Here is a 27655-nt window from a genome sequence, read left to right as displayed (position 1 = left end):
ATGTGATTTAAAAATAGAGGTTTGATTCCGTAGCCGCCTGAACTTCACTCAGCTGGGTCATGTGTCTCCGAACTGTGGCGGACGGCCAGCGCAACAGACTGCGTGACTCCTTCTTCCTCCCTCCCTTCCTCCCTCCCTTCTTCCTCCCTCCTTCCTCCCTTCTCCCTCCCCTCCTCTCTCCTTCCTCCTCCCTTCTTCCTCCCTCCTTCCTCCCTTCTCCCTCCCTCCTCTCCTCCTTCCTCCCTCCTTTCCCCCCTCCTCCCTTCTTCCTCCCTTCTTCCTCCTTCCTTCCTTCTTCCTCCCTCCTCCCTCCCCTCGTCTTCCCTTCTTCCTCCCTTCTCCCTTCTTCCTCCCTTCTTCCCTTCTCCCTCCCCTCCTCTCTCCTTCCTCCACTCCTCCCTCCTTCTCCCATCCTCCCTCCTCTTCCTCCCTCCTTCCTCCCTTCTCCCTCCTCCTCCTCCTCTCCTTCCTCCGACTCCCCCTCCCATCCTCCCTTCTCTCCTCCCTCCTTCCTCCCTCCCTCCTTTCTCCCCTCCTCTTCCTCCCTCCCTTCTTCCCTCCTTCCTCCCTCGTCTTTCTCCTTCCTCCCCCCTCCATTCTTCCTCCCTCCTCCCCTTCTTCCTCCCCTCCTCCCTTCTTCCTCCCTCCCTTTTTCCTCCTCCCTCCTTCCTCCCTTCTTCTTCCCTCCTCCCTCCTTCCTCCCCTCCTCTCTTCCTTCTTCCCCGCCTGAACTTCACTCAGCGAGGTCATGTGTCCTCGAACTGTGGCGGACGGCCAGCGAAACAGACTGCGTGACTCCTTTCTTCCTCCCCTCCTCGTCTTCCTCCCTCCCCTCCTTTCTCTCCTTCCTCCCTTCCTCTTCCTCCCCTCCTCTTCCTCCCTTCTTCCTCCCCTCCTCATCCCTTCTTCCTCCCCTCCTCCTCCCTCCTCCCTCCTTCTCCCTCCTCCCTTCTTCCTCCACTCCCCTCCTCCCTCCCTCGTCTTCCTCCCTCCCTCCTTTCTCCCACTCCTCCCTCCTTCTCCCCTCCTCCCTTCTTCCTCGACTCCCCTCCTCCCTCCCTCGTCTTCCTCCCTCCCTCGTCTTCCTCCACTCCTCCCTCCTCTTCCTCCCCTCCTCCCTTCCTCCCTTCTCCCTTCTTCCTCCCTTCTCCCTCCCCCTCCTCTCTCCTTCCTCCCTCCTCCCTTCTTCCTCCCCTCCTCCCTCCTTCCTCCCTTCTTCCTCCTCCTTCCTCCACTCCTCCTCCTCCCTCCCTTCTTCCCTCCTTCCTCCATTCTTCCTCCCCTCCTCCCTTCTTCCTCCCTCCTTCCTCCCTTCTTCTTCCCTCCTCCCTTCCCTCCTCTCTCCCTCCTCCCTTCTTCCTCCCCTCGTCTTCCTCCCTCCCTCCTTTCTCCCCCTCCTCCCTTCATCCTCCCCTCCTCCTCTTCCTCCCTCCCTCCTTCCTCCCTTCTCCCTTCCCTCCTCTCTCCTTCCTCCCCGCCTGAACTTCACTCAGCGAGGTCATGTGTCCTCGAACTGTGGCAGACGGCCAGCGAAACAGACTGCGAGTCAGCGGGGAATCAGGTGAGAGTCGGTGTTTATTACTCCTGAGTGAAAGAGGGCCGACCGTTATGTCTGCGAGCGTCGAGCACGAGGAGTCAGACGTGATTATTTTAACAACAGGTTAGAAAAGAAGCAGGAAGTGAAAAAAGAAACAGGAAGTGGTTCCTAGATTACTAAGAATGAGGATTTTCTATTTATAGCTTTCACTTGTTTTCAAACCTGCACTTCCTCACCTCCTCCCTCCTCTTCCTCCTACCCTTCTTCCTCCCTCCTTCCTTCCTCCCTTCTTCCTTCTTACTCCCCTCCTCCATTCTTCCTCCATTCTTCCCTTCTTCCTCCATTCTTCCTCCCTTCTTCCTCCCTTCTTCCTCCACTCCTACCTCCTTTCTCCCCCTGCTCCTTCTTCCTCCACTCCTCTCTCTTTCCTCCCTCCTTCCTCCCCTCCTCCCTTCTTCCTCCTCTCCTCCCTCCTTCCTCCCTTCTTCCTCCACTCCTCCCTTCTCCCCTTCTTCCTCCCCTCCTCCATTCGTCCTCCCTTCTTCCTCCCTCCTCTCTCCTTCCTTCCTTCTTCCTCCCTCCTCCCTTCTTCCTCCACTCCTCCCTTCTTCTTCCCCTCCCTCCTCTTCCTCCCTCCTCCCTACCTTCTTCCCTTCTTCCTCCTTCCTCCCCTCCTCCCTTCTTCCTCCACTCCTCCCTCCTTCCTCCCTTCGTTTCAACACCAAACAGGTCTTGTGGCGAAGAGATTGATGACTTTTTCAAAGTTGGCGAGGAGAGCCGGGGTGAATTATTAACCAACGTGTGGAACTCTGGAGGAGAAATGTGTTTTATCTATTAAAGACTTGTTTATTTTAAATGCACCAAAACTTTCTCTATTTACTTTTATTAGAAACACAATTAAAACACAAATATTACACCTGAAACAGTGAGTCAGGTTGATGGTTAACACTCCTGTTGTCCCTCGAGTCAAGGAAGGAAGAGAGGAAGAAGGAAGGATGGAAAGGAGGAAGAAGGAAGGAAAGGAGGGAGAAGGGAGGAAGAAAAGGAAGGAAGGATGGAGGAAAGAAGGAAGGAAGGACGGAGGAAAGAAGAAGGAAGGAAAGGAGGGAGGAAGAAAAGGAAGGAAGGATGGAGGAAAGAAGGAAGGAAGGAAAGGAAGGAGGGAGGGAGGTAGTAAGGAAAGAAGGACAGAGGAAATAAGGAAGGGAGGAGGAAAGAAAGAGAAGGAAGGAAGGAGGTAGTAAGGAAAGAAGGACAGAGGAAATAAGGAAGGGAGGAGGAAAGAAAGAGAAGGAAGGAAGGGAGGAAAGAGAGAGAAAGGGGGAAGGAAAGGAAGGAAGGACGGAGGAAAGAAGGAAGGAAGGAAAGGAGGGAGGAAGGAAGGGAGGAAAGGAAAGAAGGAAGGGAGGAAGAAAAGGAAGGACAGAGGAAAGACGGAAGGAAAGAAGGAAGGAGGGAGGGAGGTAGTAAGGAAAGAAGGGCAGAGGAAATAAGGAAGGGAGGAGGAAAGAAAGAGAAGGAAGGAGGGAAGGAGGAAGGAAGAGAAGAGGTGCTTTTTGATGGATACTAAGTTAACTATAGTGATGATATTTTATTTTCAGCCCTGATTAAATCCATTGTTTTATGTTAATGTCATTTAGTCTATAAAAGTTTATTTTAAAGCCTCATTTAGTTAAAAAAAAAAAAAAGGAAATATGTTGATGACAGATGTTTAAAACACGCCCCACATTTTTTTGGTAAATTAGCAATTAGCTCCGTTAATGAGTAACTAATTGATTTTTTAAGCTGCGGATGTGACAAACCCAAAAATCTGCTAAATTATTATATAAATTGTGTGTTTTGTGCTTTTTACGCATTATTTTCATCACTGATTAATTCAATTTTTATGTTAATGTGATTATTTTGTCTATTAAAGTTTATTTTAAAGCCTCATTTAAAAGAAAAAGGGAATATGTTCATGACAAAATGTTTAAAGCAGCCGCAGATGTTTTGGTAAATGAGCAATTAGCTCCGTTAATGAGTAACTCATTGATTTTTAAAGCTGCGGCTCTAAGAGGAGGATTACATTTCTCCTCCAGAGTTCCACACGTTGGTTAATAATTCACCTCGGCTCTCCTCGCCGACTTTTAAAAAGTCATCAATCTCTTCTCCACTAAGCCTGTTTGGTGTTGAAACGAAGCTGCAGTTCCGGTGGATAGGGAGTGGAGGAAGAAGGGAGGAAGGAGGGGAGGAGGGAGGGAGGAAGAAGGGAGTAATGGAGGAAGGCAGGAGGGAGGAGGGGAGGAAGGGGGGAGGAAGAAGGGAGGAAGAAGGGAGGGAGGGGAGGAAGGAGGGAGGAAGAAGGAAGAAGGAGGAGGAGGAGGAAGGAGGCAGGAGGGAGGAGGGAGGAAGGAGGGAGGAAGAAGGGAGAGGAGGGAAGGAGGGGAGGAAGGAGGGAGGAGGGGAAGAAGAAGGGAGGAGGGGAGTTAGGAGGGAGGAAGGAAGAGGAGGGAGGTAGAAGGGGAGGAAGAAGAGAGGAAGGAGGAAGAAGGGAAGAAGGAGGGGAGGAAGGAGGGAGGAAGAGGATGAAGAAGGGAGGAGGGAGGGAGGAGGGAGGGAGGAAGGAAGGAGTGGAGGAAGAAGGGAGGAGGGGAGGAAGGAAGGAGGGAGGAAGAGGAGGGGAGGAAGAAGGGAGGAGGGGAGGAAGGAGGGAGGGGAGGAAGACGAGGGAGGGGAGGAGGGGAGGAAGAGAGAGGAGGGGAGGAAGAAGCGGCGAGGGAGGTGGAGGAAGAAGGGAGGAGTGAGAAGAAGAAGGAAAAGGGAGAAGAAGGAAGAATGTCCGTCAGGTCTTCTTTCTGCTGAAGAAGGGAAGAAGGAGGGAGGAGGGGAGGAAGGGAGGGGGGAGGCTGGGACTATCCGTTGCATGCCCCTGCTACTGTTGCCCATGACAACAGCCGCTCACTTCGCCAGTACTGCGTCGTTGGCAAGCCGCCAGCCTCCCAAGGTTCTCGCCAACATCGCCGTATGAAACGTGCCAAGTGAGGTTTTTTTTTTTTTTTCATCCGCCGTCTGGAAGGGAGACGACTGATTGATCGGTGATTGATTTGTGATTGAATTTGCATATTTTGGAATAATCTAATACCCCCCCCCCCTCCTCCTCTTCCTCCTCTTCCTCCTCAAAAGGGTGTTGGGCTTCATGGTGAGAATAGCAATGAGTGTAAAGCAGAACCGGCCAACAGCTGTCAATCTTTCAGAAGTATTGATCGTCGTGTCTGTGGTGCGGCCTGTGTGTGTGTGTGTGTGTGTGTGTGTGTGTGTGTGTGTGTGTGTGTGTGTGTGTGTGTGTGTGTGTGTGTGTGTGTGTGTGTGTGTGTGTGTGTGTGTGTGTGAGACAGTTTAAATAATTAGCTGATTAATCGATAAACACTGACTCATTTTCAAGCAACTAATAACATTATAACAATCATTCTTAAATATGATGATTTATTGCTGCTTTATTCCGTTTTATGTCATTTAAATTCAATATATTTGGCTTTTTTCCTGAATACATATATTTATTTATTTATTTTCATGTATGCTGCTAGGATGGGAATGCTTTGTTGTATCTAATGTGCAATGACAATAAAGGATTTATCCATCTATATATCTATTTATCTATTTTCTAACATTTTTATAGAGTAATCTTTGACTTCAGCTGTAAAACACTCAGAGAAGAGATCATGAGACACAGCAGCAGCAGATTCAAGTAACGACACGTCTCCGTCTGTGTATGTGTGTGTGAAGATATTTTCTAACCCTGAGGTGGTTACGTTACCTCCAATCAGCTGAGAGGCTTCACATACCTGACAGGTACCTCCGACATGCTTTCTGACTGTAATATGTGTAAACTAACATTTATTTACATGTAGGTTCATTTATTGATTAATTAGTGCTATAAAATGCAATCACAGCCTCTCAGAGAGCAGCAGAAATAAAGCAGGAAGTGAATGTTTGTTGTCTTTTAGCTTCATAAATCAATTTAAATGATTAAATCAGCTATTAAATTGATCGATTATCATGATAACAGAAGCATTTGTTCAATTAATAGTAGCTTTAATTGTGGCTTATTATTATTATTGGAGTTATTATATTAAAGGTTAAAGATCTCTCTCCTTTTACTGTTCACAATCTTTATTATTTTTTATTTAGATTTCATATTTTTATTATAAATCGTGTAATTATTCTTTGTTTTTGCTCCTTTTCGTCACATTATACGTTAAATAAAAACCTTAAAACTTACTTTTACTCCCTTTAAACTACATTAACCTATATAAAGTTAACTAATGTTAGATTGATTGATCTTTGCTGCTCTCCCTCTTACTGTTCACAATCTTCATTATTTTTTTATTGTATTTTAGATTTTTAGATTTCATATTTTTATTATAAATCCTGTAATTATTCTTTGTTTTTGCTCCTTTTCTTCATTTATAGAAAACCCTTAAAACTTACTTTTACTCTCTAGCTTTTTAACTGTCTAACTTTATGACCTTTTTTTTTCACTGATGTTATTGTAATTTTTAATGATCATTCTGGTTTCTTTTTCTTTTAATTATTGTGTTTTTATATATTTGTTCCTCTCTTTGTGAAGCACTTTGGATCAACCATGTTGTGTTTAAAGTGCTATATAAATAAAATTGAAGTTCCTGATAATAAATCCTTCAATTATTCTTTATTTTTGCTCCTTTTCGTCACTTTATACGTTATAGAAACACCTTTCCCCCTCTCAGCACTCTGAATTACATTAACCTATATACATAAAGTTTGCTGCTACCTGATCCAGCGAGTCCACCTTAATTATTCGGCTGGTTAAATAAACATTACCTGCTACTAAGTCTTAAACATTAATGAAGTGATTTAACTTTAACATGACACGCTGTGGTTTAACTTACTTGGAGATCCGGTCCATGTTTGCTATTTGTTTCTGGTTGCGGATCACCTCGATGGCCGCCCACACGTACTGGACCACCTTGGGGTCCGCCTGCCTCTTCTTCACCACGCGGGACATGACTTCCTTATTCATCTCGACTAGGAGGAGGAAGAGGAGGGAAAAAAGAAGAAAATATAAATATTACATGCTTGTGCTTTTAAACAAACTATCAGCGATTTAAGGTTGTTTTAAAATGTAATGATGATTTTAAAATATGCTTTATCTGTCTTAATAAATACAAATAAACAGCATTAATACAGACAACATGATTAAAAGTAACAGTGCTAATAATTAAGCAAAAGAAGAGTGTATTATAATGATAACAGCAGCAGTAATAGCAGTAACTTTAGTAGCAGCGTTAATAAAAAGCGCCCGACCAATACTAGGATTTTTGGGGTCTATGCTGATACCAATATTAGGGAGTCAAAAATTCCCGATATCGGCACATATCGGACAACATATTCAACAATACCGATATATCTGTGATGTGACGATTATCAGCCGACCAATATATCAGACAGGTTCTGGTTTATAGTTGTAGTAATAGTGATATTAGTGTTTCTTTGTATAATTCAGAAGGTGAAAAGTTTCCCAAAGAGATTCACAGAAAATATCAAAAGAAAGTCACAGAATAACATCAAAAACTATCTTAAATATGTAATAAAAGCTTGAATAATCAGACCAAGCTTAATCATGTTTCTTTAAAATGTGACATAAAGCTGTTTGTGAAATGTGATATACAACTAGTAAATGATAGGTGATAGGTGATAGGTGATAAATAAGTGTTGGCAAGATGAGAAATTCAAAAATATCTTAAAAAATAGTTTTAAAAGCAGCATCAGGTTTGGTAAAATGTAAATTTTATATCATTTGAAATGACATTGGCACCATTTTTTACCAAAAGTAAGACTGAATGCTCCTGAAAAATGTCAAATGGTGTAACCACAAAAGAATGATACATATTACATATTTTATCCACCTACAGTTTATCTAAGTGGACTTATACAAATAATTTCTTCATTTTAAAAACATCAAATGAAAAGAAAACAATTTGGAGTATTTCTACATTTACATTTTAAAACATATTGAGCACAATATATCCTAAAAACAACCATTTTTTTCTATATAAGTTTTGAGAAATTATGTAAAATTAGTTTAAAAAAAAACATTGTGTTGTGTTACTAAAAGTGGATTATATTTATTCCACATTTTAGTTCATGTATATAATCAGATGTTTATGAAAACATACTGGTTACACCAATTGACACTGAGTTGCATCACGTCATTGACCCATATACATGTTTTAATGTCATAAAGCTGAATATCCGAACATCTTTCAGCATAAATACACAAACAGTAATATTAACTTATTGGAACAGACAAGATATAGATAATAGTTACTCTCATAATAATAATAATAACAGTATTTTTACCCACAGCAGGATATAAATCAAGCACTTAATATCTAAAATGAATTGTGTATCATTTGGCAGGAGTTGCTCAACTTTATAAAAACCAACTTGCCAAAAATAATTCTTACAGGCAAATACACCAAATACACTATTTTCACGCTCCTGTGTAACTTCCTGTTCAGGTTAAACCATTTAAAAGTCTCTTACAGACACAATAAATCAAGTTCGCTGCTTATTATCAAGAGAGCACTTTGTATTAAACCTCCCATTTAACAAAGATACCATCTGCTGAAGTTACATTATTATTTATTTACTCTCAGCTGACATTAAACTGGAGTAAAAACACTGGTTCAGGTTATCAGGAGCTTGTTAGATATAAAGAGTCACAGCAGCACGGTGGTCAACGAGGCAGAGGAGAATCACGTGTTTCAGCCAGTAAAGACATTACCGACCATTAAGAAAGGGTCACGTGGGTGATTTAGACATTTGGCACTAACAATGGTATCATTCTCCAAATATTCAGACTACATGAGGTATAGTCTCCATATCATGAAAGCCACATCTGACCCTAAAAAGCCAAAGAAAGGGATGTGAATAACTAATAAAGTTTCTTTAATGCAGCTCTTATGTTTACATGCTGGACGTTAAATCAAATATGGAGGTATAATTTAATTTAAATTTGTGCTATTGACCGTAATATTCAAAAATATTGTAAATTATATGTAAAACCTGTGGTAATAAGTTGGACTGAGGTTGGCTTAAAGAGATCTATTTATAACTTTATGCCTTTATAAAACAGTCAAACCAGACAGGGTCAAGGATACAAGTTGCACAGTCGATGGGAAGCAGAAAGTAAGGATAGACTTGATGGTTGGCTTCCTCGAAAGATTTAAATCGTCTAAAATTCAACCTTTTTGGTCCAGAACATTTCTCACATTATTTCTAAGGTCCTTTAACCCAACATCCTCAACTCATTTAGTCTACAAAAAGTCTGAAAATGATTAAAAATGTCGGTCACTTTTTCCCAAAAGCCTAAAAGACCCAACATAAACCTTTGACCAACAGTCACCGACCCAAAGATATTCTCATAGAAGACGAAAGAACCCAGAAAATAGTCACATTTCAGGTGTTGTGGCTTTGTTTCATAAGTGAATACATCGCTATGTTTCTAAGAGTCCATGAAACATTTGTTCTTACATGACCATTATTCGATGTTAGGAGTCAAACTAAAGCTACTAACACCATTTTTTAAAAGCAGACATTAATTAAGAATCTTTACCTACCATCTTCAACTCATTTGGTCTAAAACATGTCAGAAAACGATGACAAATATCAGCCACTGTTTCCCAAAAGCCCAAAGATGCAACCTAAACCTGTTGATTTGTCCTGACCAACAACGACACCAAAGATTATACAGGTCCAAAAATAGGTATGTGTTCTGGTTTTGACCATTATTCTTCAGATGCAACGTGTCAAACTAAAGCTACAAACACCTTTTATACTGCAGACATTATTAAAACATGTTACCTATCATCTTGAACTCATTTAGTCTACAAAATGTCAGAAAACAATGATAAATATCAGCCAGTGTTTCCCCAAAAGCCAAAGATACAACCTAAACTTCTTGTTTTGTCAAAGAACCAGTCCAAGAAATATTTGATACTACATGCATATGAGTCAGATACTACATGCATGAGTCAGATACTACATGCAGATGATTCAGATACTACATGCATGAGTCAGATACTACATGCATATGAGTCAGATACTACATGCATGAGTCAGATACTACATGCAGATGAGTCAGATACTACATGCATGAGTCAGATACTACATGCATGAGTCAGATACTACATGCATATGAGTCAGATACTACATGCATGAGTCAGATACTACATGCATGAGTCAGATACTACATGCATATGAGTCAGATACTACATGCATATGAGTCAGATACTACATGCATGAGTCAGATACTACATGCATGAGTCAGATACTACATGCATACGAGTCAGATACTACATGCATGAGTCAGATACTACATGCATATGAATCAGATACTACATGCATATGAGTCAGATACTACATGCAGATGAGTCAGATACTACATGCATATGAGTCAGATACTACATGCATGAGTCAGATACTACATGCAGTTAGTAAGATACTACATGCAGATGATTCAGATACTACATGCATATGAGTCAGATACTACATGCAGATGATTCAGATACTACATGCATATGAGTCAGATACTACATGCAGTTAGTAAGATACTACATGCAGATGATTCAGATACTACATGCATATGAGTCAGATACTACATGCATATGATTCAGATACTACATGCATGAGTCAGATACTACATGCATATGAGTCAGATACTACATGCATGAGTCAGATACTACATGCAGATGAGTCAGATACTACATGCATATGAGTCAGATACTACATGCATATGAGTCAGATACTACATGCAGATGAGTCAGATACTACATGCATATGAGTCAGATACTACATGCATGATTCAGATACTACATGCATATGAGTCAGATACTACATGCATATGAGTCAGATACTACATGCACGAGTCAGATACTACATGCAGATGAGTCAGATACTACATGCATATGAGTCAGATACTACATGCAGATGAGTCAGATACTACATGCATGAGTCAGATACTACATGCACGAGTCAGATACTACATGCATATGAGTCAGATACTACATGCATGAGTCAGATACTACATGCACATGAGTCAGATACTACATGCATATGAGTCAGATACTACATGCAGATGAGTCAGATATTACATGCATATGAGTCAGATACTACATGCACGAGTCAGATACTACATGCATGAGTCAGATACTACATGCACGAGTCAGATACTACATGCATATGAGTCAGATACTACATGCATATGAGTCAGATACTACATGCATGAGTCAGATACTACATGCATGAGTCAGATACTACATGCACGAGTCAGATACTACATGCATATGAGTCAGATACTACATGCATGAGTCAGATACTACATGCATATGAGTCAGATACTACATGCATATGAGTCAGATACTACATGCATGAGTCAGATACTACATGCATTATGAGTCAGATACTACATGCATTATGAGTCAGATACTACATGCATATGAGTCAGATACTACATGCACGAGTCAGATACTACATGCATGAGTCAGATACTACATGCATGAGTCAGATACACCATGCATATGAGTCAGATACTACATGCATATGAGTAAGATACTACATGCATGAGTAAGATACTACATGCATAGGAGTCAGATACTACATGCATGAGTCAGATACTACATGCATGAGTCAGATACTACATGCATGAGTCAGATACTACATGCATGAGTCAGATACTACATGCATGAGTCAGATACTACATGCAGATGAGTCAGATACTACATGCATATGCGTCAGATACTACATGCATATGAGTCAGATACTACATGCATGAGTCAGATACTACATGCATATGATTCAGATACTACATGCATTATGAGTCAGATACTACATGCATATGAGTCAGATACTACATGCAGATGAGTCAGATACTACATGCATGAGTCAGATAATACATGCAGATGAGTCAGATACTACATGCAGATGAGTCAGATACTACATGCATGAGTCAGATACTACATGCATATGAGTCAGATACTACATGCATATGAGTCAGATACTACATGCATGAGTCAGATACTACATGCAGATGAGTCAGATACTACATGCAGATGAGTCAGATACTACATGCATATGATTCAGATACTACATGCATTATGAGTCAGATACTACATGCATTATGAGTAAGATACTACATGCAGATGAGTCAGATACTACATGCATATGATTCAGATACTTCATGCATATGATTCAGATACTACATGCATGAGTCAGATACTACATGCATATGAGTCAGATACTACATGCATATGAGTCAGATACTACATGCATATGAGTCAGATACTACATGCATATGAGTCAGATACTACATGCATGAGTCAGATACTACATGCAGATGATTCAGATACTACATGTCAAACTAAAGCTACAAACACCTTGTAGAAACATGCTGTCACCATTCATTTATATAACTCACATTCCTCTAAAAAAAGCATTAATTACACATATCAAAGTACAGCTGTTCATTACACGCTTTGCTCTCATTCCTAATACCTCCGACTATTCCCCTCTCTGCCTCTTTGTGGACGATCAAAATAAATAACGTGGTAGTGAAGGAAGCTCAGAGGAAATTTGACAGGGGGTTTTCAGAGTAACACCTCTGGTTCGCCTCTATGCTGTTGTGCACAGTCCTGGCCTTTCCCTGAGCATCTTAAGAAATTCAAATCCAATTTTATGCGGTCGCTTCCTCTCTTAACCATCCGTGAAACTTAAGATGTCACTTTCATAAACCGCAGCCAAAAGCTAACCGTAATAATGCTCTGAGCATTTTTATAAAAAAATATATATAAATATATGAGGGAAGATGCTTCGGCTTTAGAGCGTTTTGTGGTAGAAGAGGCTGTGACAGATGTTAAGAAAGGATGTTCAACTTCACACTTTTTTTTTTTTTTTTAGCTGCGGTTTGAAGTGAAAGAAAGAAAGCAATGCAAGAAAAATTAAGTGCATTCGGTGCTGACAGCAAATAAGTAAATTATACAAGAATAAATGCAAAAGAAGCTGAAAAGAGCGGAGGCTTCTGACTGAAGTGATCGTCTCCTTAAGCGTAGTATTTTACATTTCTGCTATTTAATACTGCTGCAGACAAGATGTGAGTCTGAGCTACAGTAAAAGCAATATCAACCTGATGCATTGGATATAAAGGTTGCATTTAAATCACCATCTGGTTTCCATTAAATGTGCCGAAATCGTGCAGATCTATTAGATTTCTTTGCCCATTTTTATTACATTAAAGCTGTTCAAAACGCCTTATTTCAAACCTTGTTTTAATTGATTACAAATGACTTTAACTTCACCACATCTTATCTGTTTATCTTCTTTCATTGATTTATTAACCCTACCTAATATTGTTTGGCACTGTTGTTATGTTGTGGTTTTTCGACACTACTGAAAAAGGGGGATTCCACCTCAATGGTACTTTCCAAGTAAAATAAAGGTTAATAATGATAAAAACATTGATTACAGATTCAAGTTTCTGTTCGTTATCCAACCAATCAGTTGAAACTGAGTGTTGGGGAAGTTTTGCAGAAAAGTAAATTATCATATGAGAAATTTTAAAAATACTTTGATCATAATTTCAGAGCTTTAAGTCTGTATTTCTCTAAAATAAATTAATGGCAGCAGCTTTGAAAGCAACAACGCTGCCTCTAGAAGACAATACAGGATGTTGGCACTTGTGTCACTTTGATAATTATGAAGTTAAATCCATGTCTGCTCAATAAATAAAGATGGTACTATTGGTTGGATGTGATGTGATTACTAAGAATTAAAATAAACCATACAAAATAAACTAGGTGTAAATGTTTGATTACTCATAATGCGAGATGAAAACCTTCAAATAAATCCAGTAGTTGCAGATTTTACAGTAGAGCTGCAATGATTAGTCAATGAGTAGATCGCCAGAAAGTTAATCAGCAACCAATCTGATAATCAACTATTTATTTAAGTCTTTTTTTTAAAGGAAATATGCCAAAAATATCTGATTACAGCTCCTACAGATGAGACATTTTCTTCAGATACTGGACTACTGGATGGAGGAACAAAGGAAATCATTGTGGGGTCTAATAAATGGATATGTGCCATTTTTACAGTCTTTATTAAACATTTCTCAGACCAATTGATTAACTGAATAATCCAGAAAATAATCTGCAGACTAATCCATAATGAAAACAATAGTTGCATCCTCACTTTAAAGCATCACAACCCTGCTTGACATTAAAATTCAACAACCTAAATCAATGCAATGGAATAAAAACGTATCTACAGAGACATTTCTCAAAGCAACAAGTACAGAAAGTAAAAAAAAATAAACTACTTCAGAGTTTATTCTTGAGTAAAAGTCTACAAAATATAATTGGAGCTCAAAGAGCATTTGGCAAGCGTTGTTATAGACACTGCTTGTTTGTATGCATGCAGGTGTTTATGTATAAATATATGTATTTATGCATGAATGTGTAAATAAGTGTGTGTGTGGGTGCATATATGGGTCAATGACGTGATGCAACTCAGCGTCAATTGGTGTAACCAGTATTTCACAAAAATCTGATTATATACAGGAAAATAAATGTGAAGTAAAATGTGGAATGAATAGATAAAAAAATGATTGTTTTTGCTCAATATTTACAAAATGCTTTAAAATGTAAACTTTGTATAAGTCCACTTAAATACACTGTAGGTGGATAAAGTATTTAATATTCATCATCCTTTTGTGGTTACACCATTTGACATTTTCAGGAGCATTTAGTCTTACTTTTGGTTTTTTTAAAAATGGTGCAAATGTCATTTCAAATCAGATAAAACCAACAAAAATACTATATGTACATTTTAACAAACCTGATGCAACTATTTTTAAAGATATTTTTGTAATGCTTATCTTGGGAACCCTTATTTGTCACTGACCCATCTGTACACAGCTAGAAAAAGCCGTATGAAGAAGAGTGTCACGTGGTTTTATACTGTTTTAAATGCAAGTGTGGTTAATGCTGTAATTAAAGATGCATGTATGTGAGAGAATGAAAGAGTAGCGGTTGCCTGGTAACAACAATCAAGCGAGGCAAAATATTATAAACAATAAATACACAGCGGAAGGAGAAGAGAGGACACACAGAGTAATTTGAGCTAGGTGTTAGAAGCAGGGAGGTGTGAAGAGGGGCCACCTGTGTGCCATGATGCCACTGCAGCATGGCCACACTTCTGCTCTCCCCTTCACTCCTGCTGGGGTTTTTTTTGCGGGGGTCTGCCTGGCACCTCTAGCCTCCTCAGGGAGCTCCACACTACATGAACTACATGCAGACAGGACGCCAATGTGCTTCCCCAATCAATTACACAAAGTGTGCGACACTGGAGGCTAATTAGGGAGACAGGTTGAGAAGGGTTTTTTGTGTCTCTCAGGGTAAACAAAGAGAGAACACAATCCTACTGACATCACCTTATGATGTTAATATAAATCAAACATCACCTTACTCCTAATAATATCAATTAAATCAAACCTCAGGCAGGTTTTTTTGGTGTCAAAATGTTTAACACGACTTGTCATTCACCTCTACTTTCTACCACATTGACGATTATATATGATGAGACTAAATCATGTTTTTCCTCAAGACGAGGGACACCAACACATTATGACACTGTGTTAATTAATGTCACAATAACGATGTACAATGACAATAAAGCAATCTTTAATCTTTAAGAAGGGTCAAACATCATCTTACTCCTAATAATATCAATTAAATCAAACCTCAGGCAGGTTGTATTATGTTTTCATAATCTTTCCTCAGTGAATGTTTACAAGCGTCAGTTAGAAATAATGTGTCGCCTATATCTATCTTCCATATCAGCAAACATATCAGGCTGTTACATCACTACTAAAGCCCAGGAGTCTGCTGCACTAACAACTAACAACTAACATGTTACCCTTTAAACCGCGGTGGGTTAATTGGTAACGTGTCCGTCTTTAGTGCAGGAGACTCACGTTCGAGTCTTTGCAGCAGCAGTGATACTGTATTAATTAAAGTCACAATACATCTTATATAGTCACACAACACGCTGGATATCCGGCTGTCCTCTCTCCCCTCTCTGATCGACCTCTACAGCTCTCGCTACGTCAGCAGAGCAAAAAAAAAACATTTCTGAGGATTATTCTCACCCTGGTTTTTACCTGCTTGAGCTGCTGCCCCTCTGGGAAACGCTACAGGTGCATTAGAAACACGGACCAACAGATTCAAGAACAGTTTCTTCCCCAGAGCCATTACCACACTAAACTCACATATTGACTAACCCCCCCCCCCCCCACACACACACACACACACACACACACACACTCCACCTCGCCACATACTGTACATATTCTATTTATTTTTAAATCCGTGCAACATGCAGCACATTGCAGAGTAACTCAGACCTTTTACTTACTGCGTGGATGTGTGTACAAATGTATGTGTGTTTATGTGAGTGTTTCACCTTAAGTGGAAAGCCTCTGGAAATGACAATAAAGCTTTTCTATTCTATATTTCTGCTATATTTGGCAACAAAGAGACATCCGTGCAAAGCCACAAGCATTTCCAAGAAGACGGATTTAGCTCCAAACCAAAGCATGTCAAGATAAATAACTTCCTTAAGAGAGTGTTAAGAAGTAGCACATGTGTTGAAGTATAACATGTTTGTTTGTTTGTTTTGTTTTTTCTGTGTTTATTATGTATTTGTTGTATATTTACAGCACTTTTAGCCCAAGACAAATTTCCTTCGGGACAATAAAGTTCATCTAATCTAATTAAATCAAACCTAAGGCAGGTTTTTTTTTCTGCTGTCAAAATGTTTAACTCTACTAGCTACCATGTTGTCACTTATATATAATGAGACTAAACCATGTTTTTCCTTTAAGACGGGGACACAGGCTTCCCACACATTTTAACCAATGAATTTTCAAAACTTTCCATGACTCTATATAAGTAGTTTGACAAAGGTAAGCCCACATAGCGACTATAGGGAACAGTATCGGGTTTTTACACAGAGATGATGTCATTTCCTGTATTTTGGTGCCTTTGAACAGGTGTTTTGACACTTTGATCTGACTATACTGTGAGAAAAATGATGGGTGCATTTTAAAACTACATCCAGAGGAAGCGAGGAACAAAAAAGCTAAATATAGGAATTGATGATTAGTATATTCATATTAAATCAATCTTTTTTTGACATGTTAAAAGTGCAAGTCCAAGTTCATGCAGCCTGTCTTATATCCGTTATATTTTATATCAGATCGGGTCATCCCCTAATTCAAAACTTTTCCAAACCATTTCCAGGACTGGAAAACAGTTTTTATAATTTCATAACTTTTCCAGGAATTTCATGACCATGGGAATACTGCTAAGAAGGGGTTTTTTTTGTTTTATTTGTGGCTCTCAGGGTAAACAAAGAGACTACACAATCCTACTGACTTCTCCTTATGATGCTAATATAAATCAAACACCACCAACCCTACTACTACTAATAATAATAATAAGGTTACGGTTAAAGTTTCTTTATTGGTCTCCTGTGGGAGAAATTTGTCTTGGACACAGGGCAGTGCTACATATAATAATATAAAAAAACATATCATAAATAGGTAGTTACAACAATGTAATAATGTGCATTATAAATACAAAAACAACATACCAGAAATACATACATATACAAATAATAATGCCAATTAAATCAAACCTCAGGCAGGTTTTTTTGGGGAGGATGCACCGCTGTCAAAATGTTTAACACTACTATTTACCACATTGACACTTATGATGAGACTAAACCATGTTTTTCCTCAAGACAAGGGACAACAACACATTATGATACTATGCTAATTAATGTCACAATAACAATAAAGTCATCTTTAATCTTTAAGAAGGGTTTTTTTTGTTTTACTTGTGGCTCTCAGGGTAAACAAAGAGACTACACAATCCTACTGACATCTCCTTGTGATGTTAATATAAATCAAACATCACACCCTTACTATTAATAATAATAATATCTAATTAAATCAAACCTCAGGTAGGTTTTTTGGGGGGAGGATGCACTGCTGTCAAAATGTTTAACACGACTCTTGTCATTCACCTCTACTAGCTACCACGTTGACACTTATATATGATGAGACTAAACCACGTTATTCCTCAAGACGAGGGGACACCAACACATTATGATAATGTGCTTATTAATGTCACAATAAATCTTATATAGTCACACAACACGCTGGATATATATCTGCTATATTTGGCAACAAAGAGACATCCGTGCAAGGCCACAAGCATTTACAAGAAGATGGATTTAGCTTCAAACCAAAGCATGTCAAGATAAATAAACCCATTTAACTTCTTTTAAAAGAGTGTAAAGAAGTAGCACACGTGTTGAAGTATAACACAAAACACCCGACACACATTTTAAAACAGAGTGGCTTTGCTTTGCTAGAAAAACAAGGTTAATTTTTTTTTTTAGTTAGCAATGCTAATGCAGAGTGAAGCTAACCTTTTAGCTTTGTGGAGCAAGAAAAATGGAGAAAAAAGAGTCAAAATCAAAAAGTGGTGATGTTGTAAATGTGAAGAGGGTGTCTTCTTTTTCCTCTCATCCACTTCTTCGTTTCCTGAGTGCATATAAAGCTTTAAATCGCTGTTAGCCAAGTAGCTTCGTTTGTTTTGGAGGGCGCCATGTTTTCACAATCCTCCATCACGGGTTAGAAAGACGCTAAGCTAACGTGGCTAACCCGCAGTGTTGTCATAGAGACTGAGCTTTATTTTAATTACTGTAATAAAAATGAATAAAATAACACTCACCTCTGTTATGTTGTGGTGCCGCTAACACATTGAGGGTGTGTGTGAGGGAGGGATAGATCCACAGCAGCTTACATCGGTGTTTCTGCTGAGATAAAGGCTGTGGATGGAAGGTAAACACAGCCGAGAGGAGCCGCCTCACGGAGCTCTGAGCTGGGGCAGTGTGTTAAAGGGAGAACTCTAGTGGTGGAAGCCGCCTCACGGAGCTCCGAGCTGGGGCTGTGTGTTCGAGGGAGAACTCTAGTGGTGGAAGCCGCCTCACGGAGCTCCGAGCTGGGGCTGTGTGTTCGAGGGAGAACTCTAGTGGTGGAAGCCGCCTCACGGAGCTCCGAGCTGGGGCTGTGTGTTAGAGGGAGAATTCTGTTGGTGGTAGCCGCCTCACGGAGCTCTGAGCTGGGGAGGATTAAAGGGGCACTCCGCCGATTTGGAAAAAAAAAAAAAAAAAAAAAGTTTATGTGCTGCTTGTGTTTATTGTATGCAGTGGTGGGAAATCCCATGCAGGGGTTATTATAGTTGAGTAAAAGTAGCAGTGAAAAAATAATTAAGTTAACTGAAATAAAATTTAAAAAAAAAAAAATGAAAACTAAATAAATACTAAATAAAAAACTACAATGAACAATGCAAAACTAAAATCAGCTTAGTTTTTGTTTTGTTTTCATTTTTCCCTCCATTTTTACTGTATTGTGTTCAGGTTGACTTCTTGAAATAACAGGCTTGTACCAGTAGGGAGACCTCAGACACAGCAGTGAAAAATGTATTTAGTTAACTTAAATAAAAATGTTAAAAAACTAAACCTAAAACTAAAACTAAACTGAATTGCAGATAAAATCAGCTTAGTCTTAGTTTTCTTTTCATTTTCCTTTTTTTGTACTTATTATTGTTCTTTATTCTTTAATTATTGCTTTCTCTTATCTTCTATTTTACTGTCCACTTGCTGCTGTGATAATGCAAATTTCCCCATTGTGTGACTAATAAAGGAATATCTTATCGTATCTTTTTTCCCTCCATTTTTACTGTATTGTGTTATGTTTGACTTCTTGACATAACAAGCTAGTACCATTAGGGAAACCACAAACACAGCTAATTTTACCTCAGTGTCAGCATTATTTCATCCTTTACAGCTTCTACTAATCAAGGCTTTCCTCATAATACCTGAAAAACTAAAACTAAGACTAAAACTATATAAAAACTAAACTAAAACTACTTCATCACTTGTTAAACTAAATAAAACTAAACGGAAATAAAAAGAAAAGCAAACTGAAAAACTAAATAAAAATAAAAACTAATGGAAATTCCAAAACTATAATAACCCTGCTCCCATGCAGTTTTTAAATGTTCATTAGTTTTTGTTTAGTTTTTTATTTCAGTTTAGTTTTAGTATAGTTTAGTTTAGTTTAGTAGCTTTATTCTCATTATATGGAGGGTCAGACAACAATATACCAACATTTATATAGCATTCCCTGAGCCATAAGAACATTTAAGACATTTAAGAAAACAATTAAAGACATAAATACAACATTGATAATCTATAAGAGCAATAAAGTGCAATATGCAATATAAAAAGTTTGTATGCAGTTACTTTTTTAAGTTTTTATTTTGTTTTTCCAGTTTGTTTGTTTGTTGTTTTTTTTATTTCAGGTGAGTTTCAGTTCTATCAACACTTCATATATAATAAGTGCCATTTTCCTTGTAAATAAGGTAAAGAAGTCAGAATTAGTAGGCTTTTTCATGCAGAATTTTTACTTGTAATCGAGTATTTTTACATTCCTACACTGGTACTTTTCCTTAAGTAAAGGATCTGAACACATCGTCCACCACTGAGTTTGTCAAGTATGACAGAATGGTGTTTCATTTTTCACAACACAAAAGTCTTTTGTTTCTAAAGGAATACACATAAGCTCACATTTACCTGGCAGCTTTGAGTGAGTATTGAGTATATAGAAGACTTCCTGTGATCATTGTGAACTTTATTTATTTTTGCAGACTTACAATCTTTCAATCTTCAAAACAAATACATCCTCTCTTTACCGACAATAATTATGATAACACAGCAAAAAAGCATATCAGTAGCATAAAGAGGATAATAAGGAGCATAAGCATGAATATACATATTATAAGTAGACTAGGCTGTGATAAATCAGACACTTGGCTTAATTAAAGGTACAGTCATTGATCCCAATGTAAACAAAAAGAGAGTCACCCCATATCAAAATAAAAAACAAAACACAACACTGGACTGGAGCCAGTTATCAGGTATTGTAATACACAGATTAAAAGCTGATATTATAAAATGTAAAAGTTTGTTTACGTCCACAAATCTTCACACAGTCATAACAAGAATATGATCGGTTACAAACACAGGACAATAATTTCATCGTTTTTCAAGACAAGCAACTCAGTTATTTTGCAACTAAGCAATAAATCTTTGTTGTTAAATCTGCAGGATGTTTAAGGCTCATCTTTACAAATGACGGCAATCATTTACTTGACAGCTATCCATTTTCTCAAAGTTGTTGATTGATTAATCAGCCTGATCAGAAATAGCTAATATATCAGGACAGACAGAAGGAATGCCACCACATGAACTCCCACCTTTCCTCTTCAATCTACTTTACAAAACTCAGCAGCGGATTCAAAAGGAGAGTCGTAAAACCGCAATCCAGCATAGAGAGGCCTAATGAATCTAGTCTGGACTCTGTGGAGGAGGGTCATGGTTTCAGAGACGCTGTAGAAGGACAGAATACCTGCTTTCTGATCCAGGTACACTCCTACTCTGGAGGACTGAGGACCCGGGATGACTGTGAAGTTATTGTTATGTCTGAATACATGCATAATTTTGCAACAATCTAATGCCCACGACTTGTAGTTGTCTCCAAATGGACTTTGATATGAAGTAGTTTGCATGAAGCTATTATCTTTGTATCTCACAGCTACTGCACATCTCCCATCCCGCTCCACCTCAAAGTAACAACGTCCAGTCAGACTCTCTCTACTCAGGACCTGCCAACACCATAGGAACCTGTCTGCATGATTAGGATAAGACAAAGATTTTTTTGTTTTTGTTGCTTTTCTGTTCCCCTCTGACAGTGACAGATGTTTGTTTGCAGTGTTTGGATCCAGTGTGATCTGGCGTGAGTATTGTAAGAATTCAGCTCTGGTCTTCGGTTCTGCTTCTTGATTTGATGGTAAAACATTGACTTCAGGTACTATCATAGACCGCTTAGACCAGGTCTTGTTCAGAATGTCCTTTAGTGTAGATTCAGCCTCTGACACAGCCTCTCCTACATCCACTAAGTACACTTCAGGATATATAGGAAAGTATGGCATTCTTAAGGGAATAGGCAGTGATAGTGGTGTATAATCTTTTAAAAACTGGGTGTGATCCTCTGTATTTGAGAGCTGCTCCAGTTCAGCATCTTTCCTCTTCAGCTCAGTGATCTCCTGCTGCAGCTCCTCCTGACGCTTTTTGACTCGACTCACTTTGGTCTCCTGCTCAGATCTGATCTGCTGCTTCAAATCAGAGTTTCTTTTCTGGAGGAGACGGATCAGCTCAGTGAAGATGTTCTCACTGTCCTCCACTGCTTTATCAGCATAGTGACTGACATCCTCCACCTCCTGTTGAAGCAGCTTCACATCTTTCTCTCTGTCCTGGATTTTCTGCTGGATTTTCTTTCGACTCACCTCGAGCTCTCTCTGCCTCTCAGTCCTTTCTACTGCAGCTGAGACTGTGTCGTGGCCTTTATGTTCATCCACAGGGCAGATATAACAGATACTCTGCTGATCAGTACGGCAGAACATCTTCATCACTTCATCATGACGAGAGCAGATGTTCTCCTGGAGCTTCTTGGAGGGGTCGACCAACTGGTGTTTCTTTAAAGGAGCTACATCACGGTGTGGTTGGAGGTGTTTCTCACAGTAAGAGGCCAGGCAGTTCAGACAGGACTTGGAGGCTTTCAGCTTCCTCCCAGTGCAGACATCACAGGCCACATCTTCAGGTCCAGCATAGCAGTGATCAACAGGAGCAGTTTGGAGTCCAGTCTTCTTCAGCTCCTCCAATAAATCTGCTAACATGGTGTTTTTACACAGGAGAGGCCTCGGTGTGAAGGTCTGTCTGCACTGAGGGCAGCTGTAGATTTTCTTCTCATCCTCTCCATCCCAAAAGTTGTTAATACAGCTCATACAGTAGCTGTGTCCACAGGGAATAGCCACCGGATCCTTCAGTAGATCCAGACAGATCGAACAGCAGAATTTTGCTCCGTCGAGCTGAGCTCCTTGCTGCGCCATTTCATCTCTCAGTAACAATGACTGTCTGAGTTTCACTTTCTGAGAAGTGAAACTAACGTGTGTGAACTGATCCCGTACTTCCTGCTTACTTACTGGTCTGTGTTGAATGGGTGTTGTCGGCTCTTGCAGTTCAAAAAATGCTGCTTATACCCATCCTTAAACGTTCAGATCTGTGAATGGGAGGGAACCAGGAAATATCTGCACAGTGGAACAGGTAGAACAGGTAGGGGATATTTGATTCATGCCAGGAAGAGGAGGGGTTTGAATCAGTTTTTCGTTGCTTTTCCCCCCCTGTTACATTAGCAAAACAAAATTAAAAGCCAACAGGCATTTAGTAATCCAAAAGACTCTTAATACTGACAAAGTTGTGACAGCAAAAATAAGGTATTTAGCTGTAATAAAGATATACCTGTAATGCTTTTAGAAAGATTTCCACCCTTTACATTTCTGCATTGATTGGTTATGTTACTGGCACAACTTCACCTACTTTACCGGTCGAGGCAGATGGCCGCCCACTTTGAGCCTGGTTCTGCCTGAGGTTTCTTCCTGTTAAAAGGGAGTTTTTTCTTGCCATTGTGGGAATGTTGGGTCTCTTTAAAATTAAAACCTGAAGAGTACGGTTTAGAATCTGCTCTACGTATGTGTAAAGTGCCTTGAGATAACTTTGTTGTGATTTGGCGCTATACAAATAAAGATTGATTGAGATTGATTGATGGTGTGTAAGCTGAAAAATGTCTTTATTGTCTATTTAAGGCTATTTTTGCTGTAATTATCTTGTATCTGGCACTTTGTCCTTATGAATCCCTGCCACACCCCAACAACAACATGCTGTGTTTTTTTTAGTCATCAACACCTTTCAGCATGCAGCAGTATGTGAAACCTATGTGAGGACATTACCACAGTGTTGTTGAGAGGTCTGTTTAGTCAGTAACCACAATCAAACACAGACCGAATATAATTATAGTTCAGTTCCTTTCAAGTTTGTTTTCTTTTCTCTTTCCTGTTTTCATTTTCATGCCTGTTATGAATAAGTCTATTTCCAAAGACAATATCAGTATAAAACCCTCACTGGTACAATAAAAGGTTGGGAACCCAAGAACTGTTATAGTAAAATTAGACACTGTAAATCATTAACTCATTGTTGGTTGGATTCAAAATAGAAACATTGAAATCACAGGTTGATCCAACTTGCATGAATTTCATCATAGCAACTCATTATGTGACTCAGTAGTGCCTGTATGCACTCGCAACAACGTCTGGGCATGCTGCTGATGAGTCAGCGGATGGTGTCTTTGGGGATCTCCTCCCAGACCTGGATCAGTCTGGCGCAGAACTTGTTGGCGTCAGATGCACTGATACATAATGTCCCATAGGTGCTCAATTGGATTTAGGTCAGGGGAACATGAGGGCCAGTCAATGGCATCAATGCCTTCGTCATCCAGGAACTGCCTACACACTCTGGCCACATGAGGCATTGTTCTGCACTAGGAGCAACCCAGGGCCCACTGCACCAGCGTACGGTCTGGCAATCGCTCTGAGGATTTCATCCCAGTACCTAACAGCAGTCAGGGTACTGTTGGCTATGACATGGAGGTCTGTGTGACCCTCCAAGGATATGCCTCCCCAGACCATCACTGACTCACCACCAAACTGGTAATGCTGGATGATGTTACAGGTAGCATAATGTTCACCACAGTGTCTCCAGACTCTTTCACACCTGTCACATGTGCTCATTGTCAACTTGCTCTCATTGGGACGCCAATGGAGGACCTGCCAACACCTTTCAGCAAGCAGCAGTATGTGAAACCTATGTGAGGACATTACCACAGTGTTGTTGAGAAGTCTGTTTAATCAGTAACCACAATCAAACACAGACCGATTATTATCAAAGTTCAGTTCCTTTCAAGTTTTGTTTGCTTTCTTTTCTCTTTCCTGTTGTCGTTTTCATGCCTGATCATACCAAGGTTTGTACGTGTGAATTTCCCCATTTAAAGTTGTCTTCAAGTTTGTTTATCAGTCAATCTCTAATGACTTTATCTTTATAAAAGCCCCCACTGGTACAAAAACAGTTGGGAACCCATAGACAACCTAGAGGCATTTGTAGCAAAAAATGCATATAAATATAAATATATACACATATATACATAAACATCTAAATAGAATTTTATGTTCCTTAAAAAACAGGATTCAAGCTGTAAAGGCCATCATATAACATAAAAATACTATCATAGGCGCCTCTTATACATATCAAAACACGGGACCATATTACTCAGATAATACTCAAAAAAATCAGAAAATTCTATTTAGATGTTTATGTATATATCATAGACTGTGTATATGTATATTTCCACACAGCCAATAGACATAGACTATCTGTCTGCCCTCCTGAACCTGTCAATCAACCTGTCAATCACGACGTAGCCACGCCCTAATGCATACCCTGCTTTATCGTCAAATATAAAATCAGGGAGGCCAAAATGTCCCAAATGAGCATCATACTGCATTGAAGAAGGCTTTAAACTAGCGATTGAGACCATAAACACATTTTGAAAACATTTACTGGGGTTAGAAATCAAGTGAGAAGTTGGTGAATTCTCCATTGACTTGTATAGAGACGGAAGTCCTTTTGACACCAAAACGGTCGCCCCCTGGTGGCCTTTTGATAGAATGCAGTTTTAAGTTACTTCCGCGTTCTCATCATTTCAGAGGACCGGAACTCCCCGCCTGGTATATATGTGTATATTTCTATGCATTTTTTGCTAAAAATGTCTCTAGGTTGTGTATTGATAAATTATTCCTTAAATGGAGACTAATGTAACACAAGTGTTTCACACGACTGGGCCATGGACCTTTGAAAGATGGCGTCTCTGAGCCTCCTCATTGTGTTTAGCATCTGAAGAAGAGCCAGTATGGCTCGAAACGTCACGCTTCAATAAATTACATTTTTACCTGCATGGGAGCTCTTATGGTGTGCAGACTTTTCTTCTTTTTCTTCTTCTTGTATTTCTCAGTAGCCATGAAATAATAGAAAATATTCCCGCAATATAACGCACAAATACACTCTACAAACGGGTAAAAACTATTAAGACAACAATGGAAAACTTAAGGCAAGTGTGCGAGAGCATTTTGTGTCTTTCTATTTTGCTCGATATATCAAGAAATACATAGATCAGATTTAACCAAGGTTCATTTTGGCAGTCATCTAGGTGCAGCTTAATTCTTTTAGACATAAATATCAAACTAATAGAGACAGAAACTTAATTTTAGCTGCTTCAGAAGCTCAATTAGCTTCAAGTAACAGGTATGATGTTTAATGTGATTTTGAGTGTCTTTGAGGTGTTTTAGAGCAATCAATGATGGCTCCTCACAGTTACTTAAAACTAAATATATTCAGAGGGGAAAGCAAGGTTGGATAACAGTTGATTTCTTATTCAGTGGGAGCTTCTTTTGGATTCAGACCTAAATATGTCACAAAACCATAATTTTACTATCTTAAGAAGATCTCAATAATCAGAGGTTTTACATCAAAGTAAGATCCAGAGAAACTTGTGCATGCCTTTGTCTCCTGCAGGTTGGACTACTGTAATTTCCTCGAGATCTTGTTAGAAAGCAGTCAGACAGATGTGGTTGATCCAGAGTGCAAAGACTGAAAAAGAAAGTACTTCTCAAGTCACTACAGCTGTTCCTCCTGGTTAATCTCTGAATGGTTCATCAGATCTTCTCACACAGTATGAAGCTTTCAGAGCTCTCAGCTCGGCCGGTTCTGGTCTTTATGTGGTTTATAAAGTTAGCAATAAACATAATGAAGCTGCTTTTAGTTCCCGTGTTGCTCACATCTGGAATAAAGTACCTGAAGATTGCAGACTGGAGATAATGCTGTCTACTTTTATGATCTAAATTGTGAAGATGCAGCTGTTTCATGTCTTTTAATTCAGTTTTAAAGCTGCATTTCATGTTTTTTTTATCTTTCATGCTGCTTTGAATGCTCCTTTACACTCTTAAAGTCTATATTTTTTGTTAGTTTCCCCTTTTGTGGGACTAACAGAGGATTATCTAATCTTATTTTATATATTGTATTGTTCTACTACTTCTTTTAGTTTGTTTTTACTTCTATTGTTCTTATATAATTTCAGAAAATAAAAGGGTTTTGAACTTCCTTGTATATGAAATGTGCTGTGTAAATAAGCTTGTCTTTCCTCTACTGAAGGAGATCACTTTTATTAACCTGCATAACAAGTTGTCATATATTCTTCTACCACTAGGAGGCGAAAAAGCTCCACTGGAATTTCAGTAACGTTATGTCTGTGAATGTGTCTGATGTTTCCAGATGTGATTTGAGGGTTTTTTTTCCGGTGCAAACGTTTAATAGATGTACAAATTGATTTTGATGTTTATAAATGTTGTATTGATTCATTCAGTTGCATCAAATTAAAGATGAACTCCTCACGAAGCTGGATTCTGGTTGTCTGAACAAGCAGCTCTGAGGAGGCTGAATGGATACTGACCTCTGACCTCTTGCTTTGAGTTATTATGTAAGTGAGTCAGTAAAGATGGATTTAAAAAAGGCTTTTTCAAAACATAAGTTACAAAGCTTCACAATGAAAGCATTCAGCATGAGTTGTCAAATATATTAACAAACGTCAGAACTACAGATAATAATTCATAAAAACAGATGTGACATGACTCTTGAATATGTCTTTACTAGTTTCTACAGTGGAAAGCAAGAACTGAAATATGCTGAACTTTTTGCGGACTAGTTCAGTATGAACATTTTATGATTTTGCAGATATACGTTAATTACAAATATTTGCATGTCTCCATAAATGAAATCCAGACAACATTGCATTTCTTTAAAAAAAACATATTTGCTGTTGAAAATTACAGATGTTTCTATATGGAGTTAGATTTGTTTCATAATGATTTGTGTGTGCAGATCGACAATCTGTGTGTAAATGTGTAATCT

The 27655-nt window shown here is 39.1% G+C and overlaps 3 protein-coding genes across 3 annotated transcripts in view; all 3 read right to left on the bottom strand.

The window, feature by feature from the left end:
- The window catches only part of zmynd11 (zinc finger, MYND-type containing 11), a gene marked incomplete in the record, with an annotated part of 25957 nt that extends 7312 nt beyond the window's left edge, over nucleotides 1-18645 (bottom strand). Inside the window, 2 exon segments of the mRNA XM_062429411.1 lie at nucleotides 6445-6580; nucleotides 18412-18645. Of these exon segments, the coding sequence (XP_062285395.1) occupies nucleotides 6445-6575 (131 nt within the window).
- Nucleotides 1-27655, bottom strand: part of cc2d1b (coiled-coil and C2 domain containing 1B) — a 289494-nt gene that overhangs the window by 80827 nt on the left and 181012 nt on the right. The window lies entirely within an intron of this gene.
- LOC133991025 (tripartite motif-containing protein 16-like) lies at nucleotides 20645-22692 on the bottom strand. The gene has a single exon (XM_062429476.1). The coding sequence runs from the start codon at nucleotides 22690-22692 to the stop codon at nucleotides 21010-21012; it is 1683 nt and encodes a 560-aa protein (XP_062285460.1). The 3' UTR covers nucleotides 20645-21009.

Source organism: Scomber scombrus, chromosome 11 (assembly GCF_963691925.1).
Source record: "Scomber scombrus chromosome 11, fScoSco1.1, whole genome shotgun sequence".
Taxonomy (NCBI): Eukaryota; Metazoa; Chordata; class Actinopteri; order Scombriformes; family Scombridae; genus Scomber; species Scomber scombrus.
This window is presented reverse-complemented; position numbering and strand designations above follow the sequence as displayed.